Source organism: Pipra filicauda, unplaced genomic scaffold (assembly GCF_003945595.2).
Source record: "Pipra filicauda isolate LSUMZ 115617 unplaced genomic scaffold, ASM394559v2 scaffold45_size4122338_pilon, whole genome shotgun sequence".
NCBI lineage: Eukaryota > Metazoa > Chordata > Aves > Passeriformes > Pipridae > Pipra > Pipra filicauda.
Window position 1 is genome coordinate 2,491,470 of NW_024104598.1, and position 22,012 is coordinate 2,513,481.

Sequence of the window (22,012 nt, forward strand, 5' to 3'; positions counted from 1 at the left end):
TGAATGAAAATAACCTGTTTTATCATGATTTAAAAAAGCCAAATAAAGCTGTTATACTACAGCTTCTGGCCACAGACTATTACTAAATAGGATTGGGTTTAGGCGATTCTGTCATGAAGCACGTTCACCCTAAGACAGTGTTTGGGAATAAGTGTTCCTCTCTAATGGTAAAGGTAGATTATTCTCTCTGTTTTGTTGGGCAGCTGAGTTCATCTACCACTCTGATATTCATGGCATAATCCCAGCTTTGTTAGCCCTATGCCATGTCATGCAAATTGAGGGCCCAAATCAGAAAAAACCACTACATTCTGTCAATCATTTATGAAGCCATAAATTGTCAGGGCCAGCATTTCACAGGAATATGTTTACAGTAGAGGGGTCAACAGGGTCATCAGGAAACTAGCCTGTACTAGATAAAAGTCAGAATGATTATGTATGTCACTGAATAGCTAAGCAGTGTCTCCCCATACTGGGTTCATTTCCAGTCCATTAATACAGAAACATAAATAAAAGCTATCTTAAGAAGGGTTATCAGTGTGATTGCAGATTGAAAAGACAACTAGACTAAGACAAATAGGAGTATTTAGGTTACAAAGGAGATGACCAACTGACATGATAGGTATATAATTTTAAAAAATATCAGTATAGGTAATGTAAATATTCAAAATGAGTGGCAAGTCACAGTTTGTAGGTGAACAGCTGAAAAAAATTAAAAAAAAGTCAACTATTTTACTGAGCAAAAATAATCTTTCCAGAGTCAGTAAGAGCACTGTTTGTTTATATTGACATAAACTGGGAGCAAGTAAACCATCATTAATGGTGTTTAATTTTTATCTTCAAAGGCACCTAAGGCAAGAACATTATAGGGGAAAATACTATTTTCTCTGTTACTGAGAAGCAGCTTTATAACTCTACATTGACAAACATGGAATTTTGCAACTACTTGAATAAAGAATGGCAGTAATCCTCAAGATACTAAATGCAGAGAACTAGATTTATTATGACTAATTATTTCAGGACTAAATATAAAAAAATTCAGAATTTGGCCCTGCTTGTTCAGATATAACTGCAAGAGTAGTGTTATGTCTGAAATTTGGACTTATTTTTGCATTCTATCCTCCAGTGATCCAAATCCCTTAAATCAATATCTGTAGAAAATTTGCTACACAGTTAACATAAAATTACACCAGATGCTTTCATAGAATCCTATACTGGTCTGGTTTGGAAGAGACCTTAAAGATCATCTAGTTCCAACCCCACTGCCATGACACTCCTTTGAGAACAAACTGATAAAGAAACTTATTATTTATTGAGATTATATCATCCAGATATCTCAATGCTGCCAAACGTCTTTGCTCCCAGTTCTCTCCTACTCCTGAGCTTCCAGGAATCATTCCTGCATGAGCAGTGATATCTAAAAAAAAACCTGTCTCTGAAATAAAACCCACGTGTGCTTCTGACATGATTAATTCCAGGCGCTGTATCCAACAGGTATCCTTAATCACCTCTGCCTGCCTTCATACTTCACCCCAAAGCAATTTGTTCACTGGATTTATTGCAACAAAATGCTGTTCAGGTTGGTTGCATAAAACCAGTAATGCCACTGTCACTTTGCTCTGAAGGAATCTGCCCTTACTCTGAGCAGTCCTGATACGATCAGTTGTAACATGTGGCCCATATGTCAGAAAACACTCCAAAAAAGCAGTACAGCTGCAGCTTTTGAGTCCAACACATAGCAGTTATCCTCCCAAACAGCTCCACAAAACATTTTAAAATTAAAACCACAGATGATTCCTCTGATAAGTGTATTATATATCTCTAAATCAACAGAGACAGTGGAATCACACTGAAGCCCTGGATGTTGGTAAGGTAATTTGAATGAGACAGTCTTGGTTTGAAACATTATCTCGCAGATTACATATTTAAAGAGCAAGCTGTCCCAGAGCTAATGAGCTAGAAGGAATGAGTCAGAGCTTTATCTAGACATATATGGATATAATGAGTTGTAAAATGAAACCGCAGGTTTGAGAGATTCCCCAGCTGAATTCAAACAGGAAAGAGGGAGGACTGGCAGAGTGAGCTAATGAATGAAGAAAAAAAAAGCAGACAAGGTGAAGAGGCCCTGGGTTGCTTAATGATGCAAAAGAAAGAAGTTAGGATTGCTGTTGGGGTAAACTGCAGAGACTAAAACCCTTAAAATAAAACATGGGTAGAAGACATATATGGGATATATGAAGTAAAAAGCTGGAAAGGCAAAGCTGCTGCTAAGTAGGGCAAATGCTTATTACTTCTGAGATGGAACTTGATCTGCTCGTGAAAGGATGATGTAATGCACTTGCTGGTAAGAGCAACAATCTGAATTTAATGACCCGGGAGTCTTTTGCATTCGGTACCATTTACAATGATATTGATATCCAGCAGTGCCCAAGGTCTTCATGAAATACACATTGACACACCAAAAACAGGGATGTGAACAAGCGATGGAAGGTGCAGCCTGAAAATTGTTTGGGGTCCTGATATGAATCAGTGGCATTAGTGGGGTTTGAAGAGGGCAGAAAGCTCAAGGGACTTGGAGTTACTGATACACATTGAATTAGCCTCTGCTTGGAATTTCACACTGGTGCTTGAGCCAGACCTTGCATGGTCTGTTTTGCTAAAAGACTCAGGAATATTTGGGATTTCTTTATCTTCAAACCTGGTAGATCGAATCACAGCAAGTTCAGGTTGTTAAAATGTTTTCTCTATCAAAATCTTAGAAGGCCCTCATCACACCTGCTGTGGGTAGAGATGTAATTTGTAAGAAGGGAATTGTTAACCGGCAGCTAAACCTCTGAAATTTCTATACATCCAAAGAGAAAACTAAGTTAAAAACTTGATCACAAACTGTCACTGCCGGGAACTTTTGCTGAAAAAAGGATTCTGAAAAGCTGCTGTATGACCATAGACATCCCAGCTAGCTCCTGTCCTGTTTCTCCCTAGACATTATGTCTTACTGGAAAAAATAAACATTTAATCCAGCATTGAGCCTTGCAGCTCTCAGACAAGGAATTCTTCAGGTTGTATAAAAATATGTCATAATCAATTCTATGTTGTGTTGCTGGCCCTTTGCAGGAGCAGGTGTGTCAGAGATGAAAGACAGTAGGTAGAGTCAAAGATAATAAATTTTAGAAATCTTGGGCTGACAGAATGGTCTAAAAAGTCACATTGTGCAATACATGTTCAGCTGCTCAGAGCTGCTGCTGCATTAGGACTCTTCCAAGCAAGCACTGTTCAAGAAAGAACATTGAAGGAGAGTCAAAACCTAGTTTAATTTTTTTATATATGTTTGATAAAATAAGTCTTTGTTCAACATATTTTATGTGGTTGCTGTAAGGAAAAGGAGTGGCAAACCATCCCACCAACTGGAATCCAAATAAATTTAATTTTTTTTATAATGACAGAATTTTTTCTGTCCTCAAACTAAGTTGGGAAAAATTCACAAGAAAACTCATGTTTTCACTCCTCTTTGGTTTCCACCCTTACCTAACAGACTGTTATCTAAGATTAGGAAAAATGTTTTATCACTGCTTAAAAATAAAATACCTGTTCAATACATAATCTTTATCCAATGAAAATAATGTTCTCTAGAATATTATCAATATTACTGTAAAATTGTCAAACCCAGAGGTTCTATACCTCAGAAAAGAACGTGAGCTACATTTTCCATAGGTTCTTCTTTACAGTCAGAATATACTCCCTTATAATATTTTGATTTAATTTACTCTAGTGGTGTGAAATGCTTTCAAACACCCACACCCACTATGATTTCCTAGAAAAATAGCAAAAAAATAAACTTTCCTGTTCAGTAAATAGATCTTCCATGAATTGATGATCAGTGGCATTTTGGAGGTAAAAACTGTTCAGTTAAAGTTCTGAATGAATTTTCTATGCAAGGCCTTGAATATTTTCAATGCCTTCATATTTCTTAATGTAAATCCATTACAATATATGCAATATTGTAGCTGTCAGTGACCAGGACTCATTATTCTTTAATTATTGTGGATTTTAATTAAATGGCATTCATAATTCACTGATACAGCATCTTAAAACCTCAGCATTTTCTTTTTTAAACAAGTATTAAAAAATCCTATTTTGAACATAGAGAGTTACTTGTTAATTTTAATTTTATTTTTATTACAGGACGAAGTTAGTTAAGGTATTTAGAAAAAACATGTTATTTGGTATCCATAACAGTTTAATTTTCTCAAGGTGGGATCACTCATTCAGGGAACAGAGACATAGATAATCACAGAATTTGTTAATAATATTAAAAATTCACATAAATACACAGGTGATCCCTTGCTTTCAGACATCCTCTCTGAAACTCAATATGTCACCCATCTGGCACTGGGTGTCTGACCTGCATCTGTGCTCCCACTGTGCTCAGCTCACTTTTTGAGCTGCCCCTGCTTCCAGCTGGGTGATAATCTCTGTAATACACCCCGTGCAGAATGTTCATGTCACGTGCACTTCCTGGCAAAGGTAGATGGGAACGGTGCTGCTGCACAGATGTAGAGATCAGAGATCCAGAGATGAAAAATAAATACATTCCTTTCTCTTTACTTTTTCCCCAAAGAGAAAAATGAGCCAGTTGGCTTGAAACCCAAACAGATTAATTCCCCCTGCAACCTCATTCCATTTTAAGCATTTTTCCTGAATTTTCAGAGTAATTTTCTTCCTCTGCTCCCATCCCAAGCTCCTCACAGTCAAATATGATTTTGCTGTCATTACTACTTGTACTACAGGAGGACTAAGTCACAGTTCATGACCTTCATGTAAGGCCAATGTCAGGAAAACAGTGAAGATCAGTGTTAGATTCTGCCTTTTGGGACTGAGTCTGCCGAGTCTAGAAATAGAAATAGATAAGTAAAGCATAATTCTTTTTTTCAGGACTGCTTCTGGTCACTTATGAGGACCAGACAGGATTTATCCTTCCCCTCCACCCCTTGGCATACTACTACCGTGTTTATTGATTTGTATTCTTCTGTATATGGTTATTTTCTTCTAGATATAGTTGCACAGTTGCTGATTTTGGGTCAGAAAGGAATTTTCCCCCAAGACTAGGGGTCCTGAAGGCATGTCAGGGCATTTTAATTCCATCCTAGTGCCAGGGCCAAGAGTGATGGCAGTGTCATTGGCCTCTCCTGCTTGGTCTCTGTGATATACTGTAGTTTCTCCAGAGTTTACCTTCTATCTTTTAAAGCTCTTAATTTTTGCCATGGTATTAAAATATGTTCTGTGGTGTTTGGAGTGTGCCCAGCATGAAACAGATACAATGCATACAATAAATACCACTCTGGAACCCCACAGGCTGTGAATTTGGCATGAAAACATAAGGATCTTCAAGAAAAACAGGCTTTCCAGCCCATTTATTGGAGTTAACATTGTAGCAAAGCTGAGCAAAAAAGAATTGTTTGAGAGGTAGAAATTGAACATAAGGGATCATAAAATCAGTAGCTTAATAAATAGAACAAAAATCTAAGCACAAAAAAAAAGAATTATGCAATTTGAGGGTTTGATGTGCAGGTCAGTTAAATGCTTCAGAAATGCCTTAGGAACAATCAGAATGTTCCATTTCCCAATTAAATATATTCAAATGCATGCTGCATTCAAATATTCAAATATTTTGACTGACTGGAGCTCAAAATCATTCTTATTTGATCTAAATTGTACTAAATACTGTTGACTGAGATATTTAAAGCTATTAAATATAAAATAAATATTTTGTATAAACAGTAAGTTTATACAAAAACCAGCACTGTATCAGAATATTCTGTTAGGTAGAATTTAGTATTTATGGAGGTGATATAAATATAACAAGATAAAAGTGCACAAAGGAGAAATATTGATGATGTTTGTGAATGTGCCTTGAGGGATGCAAAGCAAATGTAGGAAGATTTATTTGCTCTTGATTTAGAGTTATAGAGGAAATGAACTCACTAAAATAGCTGTGCACTAAGTACATGGTGCCACTTTTAATATGTATTGAAGAAAAAGGATAAAAAAGCCATTGCTTGGAAGAATCATAATTTAACTTGAATTTATTCTACCTTTAAATACTTAGATTTTTTTTTTTTTGGTGGGGGGGTGTGGAGAAATATTTCTGGTTTTGAGGCGGCTGTTTTCTATAAAGCATAGTTCAGAGAACTGACTCACAAGTGACACTGTGGAATTATTTCATCCTCTGTTCCCTAATGTAACTAAATATTCACTGGTACTTGTATGTCTAAATACAGGCAAGAGTTTAATCTGGAAGAAGCATGTCTGATCATTCCTTCAATGACATCTTCCTTTCTCTTCTAGAAGGAATAGACTCAAGGAAACAGCTTCTCTTTAGTGAACATGAGAAGAGAGGCAAATCTAGGAAATGCAGCTTTCAGTTGTGGCAAACAGAAGCTGATTTCAGACACAGAATTAACAAACTAGAGTAAATTTCCCTGAAGAAACAGTTCCCTACCGTAACAGTTTTGTAAATCTCATCCTTATCTAGAGACAGAATTTTTTAATGTTCTATCTTAGCATGATTTTGATCACCAATGCAATAAATTCCATTGACAAATCAATAGAATGTTGATTTAGAATGGTTGCACTGATTCACTTGCTAAGAATCTGCTCCAGCAAGTCTGTGCACAATCAAAAAATTTAAAAACATATCACTGCATTAGGCATTTAGTTAAACAGCTATTCAGAAAATAAAGGAAGGGCTAAAAACCAAACAGTCCTTTCTTCCCCCTCACAAGCAAATAGGGATTTTCTTGATCAACCTTTAGAACAGTTACTGACCACGGAACTTCAGAAACTGCTAACAGGAAGATCTAACTTTTTAAAAAGGATTTGTAAAAATCACAAGCAAAACTCCTATAGATCCAAAACTCTTCTCATTAATAAAGAAAGAAAAAAAATCAAATGAAATCCAAGACACCGCTGAGGTTTATGTGAACATAAAGGTATTATTTTAGGAGGTATTAGACTGTAAGGAAATGAACTGAATGTACTTTTGGAGAAGAAACATACACAAAAAAAAATAGGGAGTAGAGACAGAACTCAGGTCAAAATAGTCCCCACAGTGCAACACAAACACGTGCTTCAGCCTGTCCCAGCGAGTGCATTGGACATGCTGACAAAGCAAAGCCCAAAATGTGCTGCACAGGCAGTTACATGTTGTTAACCTGAGATGGAGATCACGGGGAACACAACGAGGAGACCAGATTTGGAGCTATTTAACAAAGCTCCCTTATCACGCTCTTTAAGGTCTGTCAAAGAGAAGTGGTGCATACTCGGTTTGCTGTTTACAGATTTGCTTCAGGCTGCAATTCTAAATACAGAATGTGGAACAGAATGTCTTTGAGGAGAGTTTTCACCCTGCTGCTTTAGCCCAAGCATCCTGCATCTTTGGCCTGCTTCTCTCCAACTTATGGCACTGTGCCAATTTCTGAAGAACACATGCTAAGGTTAAAGGTTTCTGTCAGATCAGTTCCACAGCAGATACTGTGATGTCCTATGTTAAGACATCTCCAGGATTTCTCTTTGCTTTTTACAAAGTGCCCAGTCGTTGCTGCTGGCTTCATTCCTTTGCATAGTTCCACTGAAAGGAAAATGGGAGGAAGAAAGAATTATTTCCACAATAAAGGAACGGATGAACACTAAAATAAGATATAATAATATTAGAGAAAAGGTTTCCTCCTACAAGGGTTGGATATTAATTGAATCAAATCAAAATTCAGTCAAAGCAGTGGAATTTTGAAAATGAATCACCACTTCACACACTTATTTAGACTTTGAAATGTACTTTATTTGAAGCACTTCCTAGGATGCTGTGGAATCAAAATGAGCAATGTTCCATGAGTAGCCTGTGAAAAAACAGCAGAAAGAATGATCTGTTTTCTATGGAGATGTGTTTCCAGATTGATTAACTCTTGTGTCTAAGAAAATCCCAGCTCTGTTTGAAATTCTTTCTGCTGCTTTTGGCATCTATAAAAGTGGATTCACTTCTGCTTTATAAGGAGTGAATGCATGGTGTCACTGTCTTAAAATTTAAGCACTAATGAGAAACTCTCTTTATTGGCCACCTGTTTGAGCAAACCATTTGGAGACAATTTCTAACTTTGTTTCCAGAGGGTGAGAATTCAATCAAATTTGGTTGAAATAAATGCAAAAATTAAAGGAAAGTGTGGGGTTATAGGGAAAGAAAGATCTATACCTGGGCTTGCATAAGATTTATTTCCTTAGGAAATTATGCTACATAGACACATGTATCTGTTTGGCCTAGGTCTTATCAGACAGGTTATTACACTAGATGGAAGCAGACATTAATGCAGTCCAGCAGTAAGTATATTCCTTACCTAAAGAACACGTGGAGGGAACATCTGTATTGGTATATGAGCATATGTGGAATAATTCAGTTGGAAAACACTGAAGTTACTTACTTTCCCTTTTCTGTCCCACCTTTGCAGAGTGTTTGGTGCTGCTATACTGCTGACATCCTCCCTCAACATGCTAATACCCTCTGCAGCCAGGGTGCACTATGGATGTGTCATCTTCGTTAGGATCTTGCAGGGCCTTGTAGAGGTATGGAAAAATTATAAAATAACTAGTAAATGCAATAGGTGGTTGTTAGCACCTAACAACTAGCAATCATAGCTTTAGAAGGAAAATAAAAATTGTTTTCAGTTTATTACTGATTCTGAGCGTAAAAGATTTCAAAATGTGAATTACAGCCATTTGATTTTCCTTCAGCTATAAAAGTACACAGCAGCGTTTTCTCTGGCTAAGAAGCCACTGGGATATGTATTTAGCACTGAAGTTTCACTAAACCCTTATCCTGCATAAGGCTTATACTGGTGTAATTCCCAACAGCTAGTTGCTGGCCAGCCTCACAGAATAAATATATAATAAAAAACTAAGGTTCTATCATAAGTCCTGACCATGCTTTTATCAGAATGAATGAGAGATTTACTGTAATTTAAAAAAGAAAAAAAAGTAGCCTTCCTTCCTTCCTTCCTTCCTTCCTTCCTTTCTTTCTTTCTTTCTTTCTTTCTTTCTTTCTTTCTTTCTTTCTTTCTTTCTTTCTTTCTTTCTTTCTTTCTTTCTTTCTTTCTTTCTTTCTTTCTTTTCTTTCTTTTCTTTCTTTCTTTCTTTCTTTCTTTCTTTTCTTTCTTTTCTTTCTTTCTTTCTTTCTTTCTTTCTTTCTTTCTTCCTTTTTCTTTCTTTCTTCCTTTTTCTTTCTTTTTTCTTTCTTCTTTCTTTCTTGCTTTTTCTCTCTTCTTTCTTTCTTTCTTTCCTTCTTTCTTTCTTTCTTCCTTTCCTTCCTTCCTTCCTTCTTCTTTCTTTCTTCCTTTCCCTTTTTTTTTTTTCCGTCTTTCTTTAGTTCTTTCTTTCTTCTTTCTTCTTTCTTTTTCTTTCTTTGTTTCCTTCGTCTTTTCCTTCTTTCTTTCCTTCTTTCTTCTTTCTTTCTTTCTTTCCTTCCTTCCTTCCTTCCTTCTTTCTTTCTTTCTTTCCTTCTTTCCTTCTTCCCTTCTTTCTTTCTCTCTTTCTTTCTCTCTTTCTTCTTTTTTCTTTCTTTCTCTCTGTCTTTCTCCCTTTCTCTCTCTCTTTCTTTATTTCTCTCTCTCTTTCTTTCTTTCTTTCCTGGATAAAATACTGAAATGAGCACGAAGCTGGTTACAGGATCTTCTTCCAAAACAGAAGGTGTTTTATAACCTTCTACATATTGCAGCTGATCAGCTCAACATTTACGATACCCTCGATATTTGCAAATAGTTATTAAATTTTTTCTAATTTTTGCATAGGAAACAAAATACCAGATTAAGAGAAAAGTGACTCATATGTATATATATATATAACTATGCGTACATCATAATTCTTAACCAGGAATTTAATTAGATAATTATTGTACATTTCATAATACATTTTCTAAAATTTCAACACCGCAGATTTAGCTTTTCTATTGCTGGTTAAAGGCTGATTTTGAAGAGAGACCTAAAAGGTAGCTGGTTTAAAATCAAGTCAAATAATATCATTCATTAATTTTCTTTACATGCTCAAGAAGGTTCATTAAAGACAAAGAGAGGGAAAAACTTCTCTCTTAAAATTATATTTCTAAGCTCTTATTTTCTATTTTTAAAGCAGTGGAACTTTTAATCTGTACTTCCTAAATTATATTTTAAATGTTTGATAAAAAATGTGAGGGTTGGAGAAATCAACCCAGCACTTGAAAGACTCCAGAGTGTGTGTGTTTTCATCTTTTCTTTGGCTTTGGTTCTTGTGCACTAATATTCTTTCTCTTTAATTATTTGCGCTTCTGTCCTGGAAGGGGGAGGGGGAGCAAAAGGAAACATGTTTTATGTCTGTTCCATAAAGCCTCTTTAACGATTTGGAGTGATATACAAAACCCATTTCAGTTGGAATAGATGTTGAAGTTTTTTCTGTGGCTGTGCTCAGACTTTGCTAGAGAAATGCAAAGCATCCTCATCTTGTTTATAGTAACTAAAAGTAAAAACTCATAAAAGACAATTAACTGAGTGACTGATCAGCACCAGCTAACTTGTGGCACCCCCATTCCCCAGGGGGTCACCTACCCTGCCTGCCACGGCATTTGGAGCAAGTGGGCCCCCCCATTAGAAAGAAGCAGGTTAGCAACCACCTCCTTTTGTGGTAAGTAACTTTTGCACCTTTGTCTTCCTTTCATTTGTCATGTTACAAGTGTTTTGAAACTGAATTTTTCTCCCCTTTTCATCCCCGTGTGTCTTGTTTTGTAGGTTCCTACGCAGGAGCTGTCATTGCAATGCCTTTAGCTGGGATTCTAGTGCAATATACGGGCTGGTCTTCTGTGTTCTATGTGTATGGTAGGTGTTTTTGCTCCTTTCACTCCACTATGGTATGACCTTACTCTGCCCTTTCTAAAAATGTCAAAGCTACTGTTAAGAGGCCAAAAAAACCCAGGCAAGTGGGACTGTAAATCTAAAAATACAGACTTTTTAACAATGAAAGAACAGAACAAGGAAAGAACAGAATTTAAAGGAAAGAATAAGTAGGAAAGTAACATTCTCAGTAAGAAGACAAGCTAGTTCATAGTGAAACCTTCATCACTTTTAGCACAAGCAGTGCAAACTGCTATGCAGATCTATAGGATCTCTGCTCACAGTAACGTTGGCCTTACATTTATAAAACTGCAAATTTAGAGCACCTGCCCTGAATAAGTTGTCCTGATTCTTATCGGAAGACCTGCAAAACTTTATTCACACTAGTTGTGCCACGTTATCTTACACTGATGGAAAAGTATGTCCACATTGATGTGGATTAGGGGGAAACCTTAGAGAAATTTGATAAACTACTCAGGAAGTGCATTGTTATGTCGAAAAAAATGCCCCATTTTGCAGGTAAAAGATTTAGTGCAGTAGTCAAACAGCAGTGGCTTAAAGCAGAATGGAACTTCACTTGCAGTTTGGTGAAATGAAATGGGAGCTGTTTCATTGCATTGCATTGTACAAATTGATGTTAAGATCAGTGAATATTCACTTACAGTGAAAGCATTCTGTAAATGAAGCAAAGACTACTTCATTGTGCTCCAGCTCTGCATGTATTTTGCACAAATATTATTTACAGAATCCAACTTTCTGTTGGGGAGTTATCTCTACTGAGATAACTCAGTAAAGAAGCACTGACAACAATTGCCATTTAAATTTGTTATAATTCTTCACAGATTTTTTTTTTCCCTTGTTTGCTGCTTTACTGTGCATTTCTTTTTAAAGTCTTTCTTTCCATTCCAAAGGGAGCTTTGGTATAGTCTGGTACATGTTTTGGCTTTTGGTTTCATATGAGAGTCCTGCAAAGCATCCTACGATCACAGATGAAGAAAGGAGATACATAGAAGAAAGCATTGGAGAGAGTGCCAACCTCCTAGGTGCAATGGAAGTAAGAATATTACTCACACACTGGTTTTCCTATGAGATAGTAAGAAAAACAAACGTCTCCCCTCACCACCCAAATGAAGACAACAACAAAAAAATCAAACACCCTCCTATAAGCCACAAAACCACATTTCGAATAATTGCATTTTTTTGGGGGTGGGAAGATCTGAAATCTGCTGATGGACTTCTGAGTAGATATTGCTTTTGCACTAAGAGAACACAGGTTCCATCTCCTAGTAGGTGACTCATGGAATTTAGGCCTCTTTTTCTACTCCAAACTATAAAAAAGACATGCAGCCACATTTGAAATTGCAGCTTCATTTAGACTTTTACAGTATCTTGAGTTCAGGCAGTTAATTTCTTTCCTGTACAGTAATTTCTGGAAGGGTTTTCCTCTTCCTAAAAGTGAACTGGGGGAAAAGCACTACTGAGTGTCTTTTAAGGTCCCCAGAACATGAGAAAATACAAATCATGACTACTCTGTGTTTTGTTTGCCAGAAAGACTGCGAGTTGCAACAGAGTGTGCTGGGAGACCCTTAAGAACATTCCCCATTATTGTGATAATATTGCTGCACACATGTTATCAAGCCTCTCATAATCTTAGTTCTGTACTGCTTTAGTTCTCAAGAACTGCTAAAATTCTGAGAATTTTCCAGCCACTTAATACTCCTATTATGCTAAATAAGAATTTTCTTATTTCTGTAACTGCTGAAAAGCTTTAGAGTATTTACTCACTCAAGAAAATTAAAAAAAACCTGTTTAAGCCTCACTTCATCTGCTCAAGTTTTCACACCATCCATTCCCAGTAAACCTTCACTGCCACTCTTCATTATTTTTCCTATTTGGTCAGATTGATTGAACTCGGGGATAAATAATTTTTTTCTTAGTAAAGAAATTTTGTTCCAGATTAAATAAGGAACTGAAAATATTACAAAGTAATTTCTTTGATAGCTGACAGTTTTAGGTGTTCTTGAGGGGCTGTCTGAGCTGATATTCAATAGCATTCAGTAACATTCATGGTTTTGAGAATCTGATGTGAAATGAGCTACTTCAAAGGATGTCCATACAATTCTAATTTGGGCTGTATAATTTCTGTCTATTTTTCATTGTTGCTTTTTAATTAAGCATTGTTTTGGAAGCTATGATCTTGTATCAATAATTCATTTGCTTCTAAAACATTTAATCCAAAATTTTCCCCATAGCATCAAGTTAGATTTGCTGGCTGGCTTCTCATTATTTAAGTCCCACTTAATCCTTAGCTCTGACTTAGGTGCAGTTTAATAGATGTACAAGGTGTTGCATATACCCATCCGTGGGCTGTTTTTCTTTGAAGAAAAGCCATTATTCAAATCAACAGTAATCTAAATTCAGTGTGAAGTGATATTCAAGCACTTCTCTGGGTCTGGATCCTGTATTTGCATCAACACAGATGGGCAGAACCCTGAACTCCTGGAGAGGTGCTGGGACTCAGCAGGATTGTACTTCTGCCCATCTGTTTTTTTTTTTTTTTTTGGTCATTATGCAATTCATTTTAAAAACACAATAAAGCAAACAAAAAAAATATATTGAGCAAGCAGTTTCAGTTGAGGCTTTAAAAAAAATTACTTAGAATACTGGAATTAGAATTTAAATGCTAAAGTACATGCTTATAAAACATCAGGATGAAATTGTATAGTTACAATGTAAAATCTTAGTTTTGTACTGTTGCCTTAGACAGAGCAACATTGTCTTTTGAAGACATATTATTACTGTTTTGGGCTTAGTATGTTCATGTTTACATGACTGAGATAATAACATTTATACATGAGGGTCGTGATAAAATTGAATATCACTGAGTTTCTCTGCCTGTGCATTTTGTAGTAATTTTTACTTATGTTTTTAAGTATAAAAACTTCATTTACCCTTTATGGTAAATGAAGTCATTGGAATTCAGAGACATAAAGCAGTGCTTATGTGCAGTTGTTGGAGTGTAGGTAAAACAAGGGTAAGAAAAGGGAAGATGGGTAGTTGGTAATGATCAACATGGTAACTGGATCCCCCTTTCTATGTTTCAGAAATACAAAACTCCATGGAGAAAATTTTTTACATCTATGCCAGTCTATGCAATAATAGTTGCAAACTTCTGTAGAAGCTGGACTTTTTATTTGCTGCTCATTAGTCAGCCTGCTTACTTTGAGGAAGTGTTTGGATTTGAAATAAGCAAGGTATGTAAAAAAAACATGAAGCTTTTATCTTAGTAAAAGATAAAATACTTTTATCTTAGTATTTACCAAGTAAATACCAGAGCTGTACCTGTGGTATTTATTAGGAGGAGAAAAGTGTTCTGCATCTTTATCATGGATTTAAGTCTTAAATCTTATTCTTCCCACTTCTTGTTTCCTTGACCAGCACAAATAAGTGAAGTAACAACAAGGATAAAGGATGGGATAGGGGAAGGTGGAGGCAGGATGAGATTTAGTGATGATCCATTTGGGGCTACATTGTGAGTTAAGTGCTCAAACCCAGGCCATGCTTAATTAGACAGGTATTAGAAAGGTATCTAGAGACCCATTGAACTTCCATCCCTGGTGCCCCAGGGGTTGCAGAGTCCCATTGAAGTTGTGAAACTAAAGAAAGCACTGACAAGTGTTTTTTTCTTGCACTTTAAAAAGCAGAACCATCTAATTCTAGGAAGGATAGCACAATTTATCACTTTTCTATATCCCCCTTTAATGTGGAAAGAACTGCTCCCCCTTTTTTCACTTGGAAGATAGAAGAGACAGTGAAAAAATATGAGATACAGGGATGATCAAAGGTCCCACGTGATTCATATGAAGTTTGGCTCAGACCTCATCATCAAGGCTAGGCTTTGCAAACGAAGATCTGGGGAGGTAAATATAAATACATGCAAACAAGCCTTCAGCATGTACAGTAAGCTTTCCACTAACACAGATTTCCTGCTTGTGAAAGTGCTGAGGGTATGTGCCTTTGAGAGAACTGTATTCTTTTGATTTTGTTCCATGAGGTTCAGGTGACAGTGAGAAGAGTATCTTCTGAAGTGTTGCCTTATTATGGAATATTGTCAAAATCACACAATGTCATCCTGCATTTAAAGATGGGCTTCCCTTTTTAGCTGGAGTCACTTTAAAAAGCTTTGCTGTGCTTGGAACGTCATCTGTCCTGCATGCAATAAGAATGGCACTGTTCTATAGAATTAATTTGATCATTTTGTTCCAAAAGATTTTTCTTGGAGTGGATTCAAAGTTGAAGCTTTGTAAACAATGAGGGCAAAGTCAGTTTTCTGACATCTGCTGTGCATATGGATGCTCATAACTGAATAGTTATAATTTAGTCAGCAACACCTCAGTAATTGTAGTACCACAGTTTCTTCATAGTTAATATCTGGCTTATTCAGAGAAGCATTTATTCAGATGAAGGAATCTCCCACACATATATATATATATATGCCATATATATGAACTGCAGTGAAATACACAATTTCACAACTTTAATTGAAGAGTAGAGAAAACTTGTTTTCTTTTTGTTCTTGTGGAGTCTGTCTGCTCTGCACACTGGTGCAGCTCAAGTGAGGTGTCAGGCCAGCTGATGCACTGTTCAGACAGGAATCATGCTGAAGCACTCTTACAGGTATACACAATGAATTCCCTATAAATCTATTATTATATATTGGAACAGCCAGCACAAAATTACTAGGTCTCATTTTACTAGTATGTATAGCACTTTGAAAATCAACAGCGGATATTTAGTATTTTATCTTTCGCTACGTACAGAGTTTTTCAGACAGACCTTTTGCCCATGTGAACTTTGGAGCTTGAGGAATGGTCCAAAATCAAAGGCAAATGGCAACTGTGCATGTGATGTTGATCCATAAGGAATCTGTCTAAGCACGTGAGGTTTGCTGCAAAGCTGTGCTGAACACCAGCAGAAATGTAGCAATTCAGTTTAACATGTTTGATCATAAATTTTCTGAAATGAAAGGACAGGGGAACTATAAGTGAGGGAGAGAAAAGGCTTTAGCTTAAATATAAACTGTGTAAACAATCTATAAACAAGAAGTGTCATGTCATCAGACATTCTTAAAATCATTTCAGGTCACTGGTGTTGTTCAGTTGGTAAACCAAATTAAAACTTTTTTTAGCACATAGCCTGACATTAAAAAAATAATAGATAATTAATTAGTTGCTGAATGCTTCAGGAAATGAAGAATCAATGTTTTCTTATGGTTTATACTTTGCTAATTCTAATTATTATTTTAGGTGGGTATCTTATCTGCTGTGCCACATTTAGTGATGACAATTATCGTTCCTATTGGGGGACAAATTGCAGACTTTTTGAGAACCAGGCAGATTCTTTCAACCACTAATGTGAGAAAGATAATGAACTGCGGAGGTGAGTCTTCCTATTTTATTTAAAAGGTGTACAGATTTGATGCCCATATTGTGTTCTGCATAGAACAAACAAACTGCACAGTTTTACGTACTTAGGAAGCAATACTTTTTGCACATTTTTGTGTAGGGCAGATGCTGTTACTAAACAAAGGAAAACATAGTTGTTCTCATTCCCAGTTTCAATATAATTATTTGGTAGTGGAAAGAGCATTTAGGTTGTCAAAGAAACAGATGAGCTTTGGGAGGGTAATTTGCCTACCCTTAGCTGTTTACTCAGTCTTAGCTCCTCATCTAAACACCCTCTGCATTAAAACAGCCCAGTCTACCTGAAGTTACATCCCTTACATCCCTGAGATGTTGAAGCCACATGAGCTGTATCCTTGCTGTGACAAGGGCTGGAAAATTCATAAGCAGGTTCAGTGTGTATTCCCATGAGAGGTGGCTGGAATGACCTAACCACATCACAAGTATTTATTTTCATTTCAAAACTGACAGGAAGTAACAATAAATTAGCATACAAAGAGTAAGATAAGGATTATTTGAGATAGGAAGAACACGTTTTTAGGGATGGAAGAAATACCTGATTATATTCTACTCTGAGGTAACATTTTGTTTGTATTCCTGAGAAATATCACCATATCCTAAGGCCTTCAGTATCTGAGAGGGAATTAAATCTGATGCCTGTGTTTATTTATTATTTCCCCAGGTTTTGGTATGGAAGCAACTCTTCTTCTCGTGGTGGGATATTCACACAGCAAAGGAGTGGCTATTTCATTCTTAGTTCTTGCTGTAGGCTTTAGTGGATTTGCCATATCTGGTAAGATTTTATTACTGTTATTACTAAATTATTTTATCCTAAAAGATAGAACCTCTTTGTTTTTATTGATGGATAGTGATTAAAAAGCCCCCTTGCTTTGGAATTCTCAAAGGATATTATCTGTGGTCCCTACAAAAGAAAGTACATTCAGTATTACATCTTTTACATTAGATTATTTCTGTACAAATACTTCAGTCTTTTTCATATTCATTGCAGCAAATTAGACTTTCTTCTCATTAAGATGCTAATGTGTGCTATAGATTTTTCTTGAAATCAAATATAGAAGACAAATGGACTGGTATTACACAGTGATACCTGAATTTACACATCTTTGTTTAAATATAGGTCTTTCACCATTTTTTTCCATTGTATATTGGTTAATACCTCATTAGTTTTGTATTATTTTATTAATTTGGAGCCTAAGTACTGGATTTTTTTTCTGAATTAAAATTCAGCTATTTCCCTTTCCTGCTGATTCATCATCCCTTTGCCTTTGCCTTTCCCAAACACAAGTCACCTGACCTTCCATTGTTTTCCCACTGTGATCTTAGTATCCTCTCCCATGCTGGCTCCTTATGTCTCAAATGGGCTCTCTTTCATTTTGTGCCAAACATCTAAACTCTCCTTAATCAAATCTGTCCTTAATCCCACGTGTTCTTCAAGGTATAATTCCTGTTTTTCACACCTTGGGAAGTGTGTTTCACTTTTTCTCCAAGTTGTCCATATCATACTGCCTGCCTTTTCCCTTTTCCCTTTCTGAATCCAAAGATTTGTTTTCTGTTTTCACTTGCTTTGGTGCTTATTTTGGGAACAATTAGTTCTGTCTCTTTAGCTTATTTAAAAAGTTACTGCCTATGTTTTCAATAGAAATATGCTGCTGGAGATGAAGGAGAACAAACAAACATTTATAAAAATTAATTAATAATTCAGTTGTAGATACTGTCTTTTTACTCCATGCATTTTACCACTGAAGAACAGAAGGGAACTCCCTTTTGCTGGTCTGTGTGACTCTATAGGAATATTTAAGTATTATAAGTCTTCTAAAGAAAAAGAAATGCAATTAAGCAGCCCAAATATGTCATACATAGTAAAATTGTGAAGTGATAGCACTACTTTCCACAACTGAAGTAATGCTCTGCTCTGGGTGTGAATGCTCACTGACCTTTCTATTGCAGGATTCAATGTCAACCATTTAGACATTGCCCCAAGGTATGCCAGCATCTTAATGGGGATTTCTAATGGAGTCGGGACCTTGTCTGGAATGGTTTGCCCTATAATTGTTGGAGCAATGACAAAGAACAAGGTAAATGGAAATACAGTTTTCAAATCTTCCAGCTTAATACCATTGCTTTCAAGAAAAAGACCTTTTTATAATTCAGCTTGCCAGGATATCCATATTAGAGCCTGGGACTTGCATCCAGGGATGCAAATTTGAAGCATGCAGGTCGATGCTTTTGTGAAGTAATAAATTTTTCTAAGAAAGGTGGATATAAATAATTGGAATCCAGACACTCAAATGCTTTAGCTGTGCTGACTAGCACAGTCTCAATCCCTAATTTAAATCTTTTGACTCAGAAGAGTTAGATAGATCTATGTGCTGATCTAATGGAGCGAATTTCCTCTTTACAGACACGTGAAGAATGGCAGTATGTCTTCCTCATCGCTGCTTTAGTTCATTATGGAGGTGTAATCTTCTATGGCATATTTGCTTCAGGAGAGAAACAACCCTGGGCAGACCCTGAACAGACGAGTGAGGAGAAATGTGGCTTTATTCATGAAGATGAACTTGCTGAAGAGACAGGGGACATTACCCAGAATTATGTAAATTATGGTACCACCAAGTCTTACGGTGCTACAACCCAAGTCAACGGTGGCTGGCCTAATGGCTGGGAGAAGAAGGAGGAATTTGTACAAGAAGAAGTACAAGACTCATACAACTACAAGGAAGGAGATTATTCATAACAAACCTAAATATTTGGTATATTTTGTAGTGTTTGTGATTAAATTCATTGTGATTGTTTGCACACGGAAATAAAATGTGGTATAAACATGTAAACACATATCAAACAGGAAGGTCTTACTGTAAAAAAAAGTACATCAAAGTGCAATCTGTATGAGTTGTGACATGTTATCACTTTCATTAGGTTATATTTGTTCTATAAACATTAGAGTTTTAAGGGTTTACTGGTCAAAACTATAGAGGCAATTAGATACTTACAGTATACAAGAGCTAAAACTCATAACTAAAGATTAAAGCACAACTAAGCAACCAAGTTGGCACATCTAATGCTCTTTTAGCAAGCCAAAATTACTTGACCATTAAAAATGCACTTATATATTTGTTACACTGTATTGAAAGAGATTGTGTTAAAGACACACATTTACTCAGTGCAATGTAGGAATTGTGTGTTTAGCCTAGGACAAGAGCTTTCTCAAAGAAGAAAGGTTGAGTCCTAGGCATTTACAAGGATTGATCCAGTTCCCTTCATGGTGATTGTATCAAGCCTAAAGAACAAATAGGGCATATTGTATGTTTATCGTGATTACATGCTGCAGGCTACTCCGTGATGAATAAAGGAATTATTTAGGAGTTTTATACTGAATGTTTGGGCACAAATTCTTATTTCTGTTGTTTACAGAACCTTGTGAAATTATAGATATTGTCATGTTCTTCCCTGCATTTATCAACTAATATAAAAACAATATATAATATTAAGCCTGACTTTTCAGGCAGACCGTCAAATCCCTCTATCAAAAAACAAGTTTTATGATTCTATTCTTTGCAGTGTATTCCAAATTTGTACTGGTGTCTTTAGAGAGAGAAAAAAAATCAATATAACATAGAAAAAAAATATAGTCTTTTACAAAATTCCAAAGAGAAATTTACTATGAGCAAGTAGCCCTATGGATGCATTTGTTTTGCAGAATATTTTGAAGCCAATAGAAGAAAAAGAGAATAATTTAACCCTTATCCTTCCCTTAATAGCTTTCATATTTTTACACATCGTGCCACAGTTGTATACATAGATATAAGTTTATTGAAGATACTGTAATTATAGAAAATGTTGTTATTTTAGAAATCCCTGAAATAAAAGATGTATTTGTCTTTCGATTAAACCTAATAATAATGGACACTGAATATGAGTAACCTATAAACTCACAATAAACCAAAGTGGTAAATAACTAGTGTTGGGTTGAAAGAAGCCAACAAGCACCACGCTTGTCTTTTTATCATAACTCAACAGTGACTGCAACATTAGTGTACCAAGCAATAAGTGCAATGCATTATGAAGTGCATAATCTTCTAGACTATATATTAACCTTCATTTAGCTTGTTGTATATATTTGGGGTTGTTGGGATTGAACCAAACTGAACCAACTGAAGTTAGCAACACCAGACCACTTCTTAATACTCTAAAATGACAACAATGATCCATTTCTTAATTCAATCAAATGATTATTATTGTATGTAATAATCCATTCTGGATTCTTGGTCTGTTCATTGTATTGTGCTAGTGATTGGAAACCCTGCTACCGCAATATACAACTTGAGGATTGTTTCTTCTCCTTTTTTTTTTTTTAAAATGCAAACCATACCTTGACCTTAAGAAAAAAAAAAAGTATTTTGCTTTGTGCCTCAAAGTGATGTAAAACGTGACCATAGCTTTTGCTGTGTTTAATGAAAAAGATGTGGACTGTGTCACTTTCGTTGCTGCAAAAAGTGTTAATAAAATGCTCTATTTATCCTTTTATATAAAAAGGACCACCATGGTTTCTTGTAATTTTTAAATGCGTTTTAATATAGATGATCAAAGTGGTAGTCACTGCAGAACAAATTCTGCTATCAGATTCTATCAAATATCAAATTCTGCTTGTTCCTCCTCTTGGCCTAGGTGTGGAAGAGAAAGGAGGAAGGGGATCAGTGTGACAGACAATGCAGTGAAACTGGGAAAGACAGACTAATCTGTGTTAGCTAAAGAGCTGGCATAGATCAGCACTCTCTAAAGAAAAAGAAAACCAGCACAGACCACTGCTCTTGGAATTTTTCCCTTTTCCTGATCGTGCAACAAGACTCCTTAACTGAAAAGTGTTACTTTCCATCCATTTTTAGATAAAGCCTACAGCACTCAGTGACTAAGAAATCCGGTAGCAAAAGTAAGTCTTTTTCTACTAAAATTTCTACTTTTCACTGATTTTCTTTCACCAAGTAGAACAATGTAAAAACACCAAACTGAACAGAAGGCTTCAAAACTCCAACCAAAGCCAGGCCCAGCATTTTTCACCCGTAGGCTGATTATCAGGAGATGCTGAGTCAGTTAACAGGCAAAGTTACTGCTAATTCTTTTGCTGGGCTGGTGTCATGTTGCCATGGAGATTGCTGAAAGATTCAAAAGTGGGATAAATAGGGGCTGTAAAATTACTCTTGCATTTATTGTGGTGAGTGGACAGCTCAGAAAATGCAAACTAAATTAAAATCCATTCGTCTTAATTTTCAGCCTAATCTTAGAATCTTGGAATTAATGAATGTTAATTTTAGAATTGTTTCAATAATTTCCTTTCATTAAGTGCAGGTAATTTTTTTTCTTATTAGCCTGACACCTTTTAATCACTTAGAACAAAGGAGAGACTTTAACCCAGGCATCAGACACTGCACTGTTCAGCATCTGCCACTCAGTGAGAACTCAACACTTGCCTGTAAATGCTATACTACTCTAGGAACCTCCACATCCTCTTTTTAACTCTCTGCTTCTGCTTTTACTCTTTTGCTTCCTCTTTCAATGGCAGAGCAGAAGAATCCATTCTTCTGGGAAGGAATAGGAGCGTGATAGGTTTTAAGATTTTTACTTTTTCACCAACTC

At 36.1% G+C, this 22,012-nt stretch overlaps 1 protein-coding gene across 1 annotated transcript in view; it reads left to right on the plus strand.

Annotated features, from left to right (window-relative positions):
• Nucleotides 1-20,917, plus strand: part of SLC17A6 (solute carrier family 17 member 6) — a 29,619-nt gene extending 8,702 nt beyond the window's left edge. Inside the window, exons 4-12 of the mRNA XM_027732467.2 lie at nucleotides 8,493-8,607; nucleotides 10,605-10,692; nucleotides 10,797-10,883; nucleotides 11,810-11,952; nucleotides 14,003-14,152; nucleotides 16,205-16,337; nucleotides 17,043-17,153; nucleotides 18,329-18,456; nucleotides 18,783-20,917. Coding sequence (XP_027588268.1) covers nucleotides 8,493-8,607; nucleotides 10,605-10,692; nucleotides 10,797-10,883; nucleotides 11,810-11,952; nucleotides 14,003-14,152; nucleotides 16,205-16,337; nucleotides 17,043-17,153; nucleotides 18,329-18,456; nucleotides 18,783-19,115 — 1,288 coding nt within the window. The 3' untranslated portion in view covers nucleotides 19,116-20,917. The remainder of the gene's footprint in view (nucleotides 1-8,492; nucleotides 8,608-10,604; nucleotides 10,693-10,796; nucleotides 10,884-11,809; nucleotides 11,953-14,002; nucleotides 14,153-16,204; nucleotides 16,338-17,042; nucleotides 17,154-18,328; nucleotides 18,457-18,782) is intronic.
• Nucleotides 20,918-22,012: the final 1,095 nt, after the last annotated feature.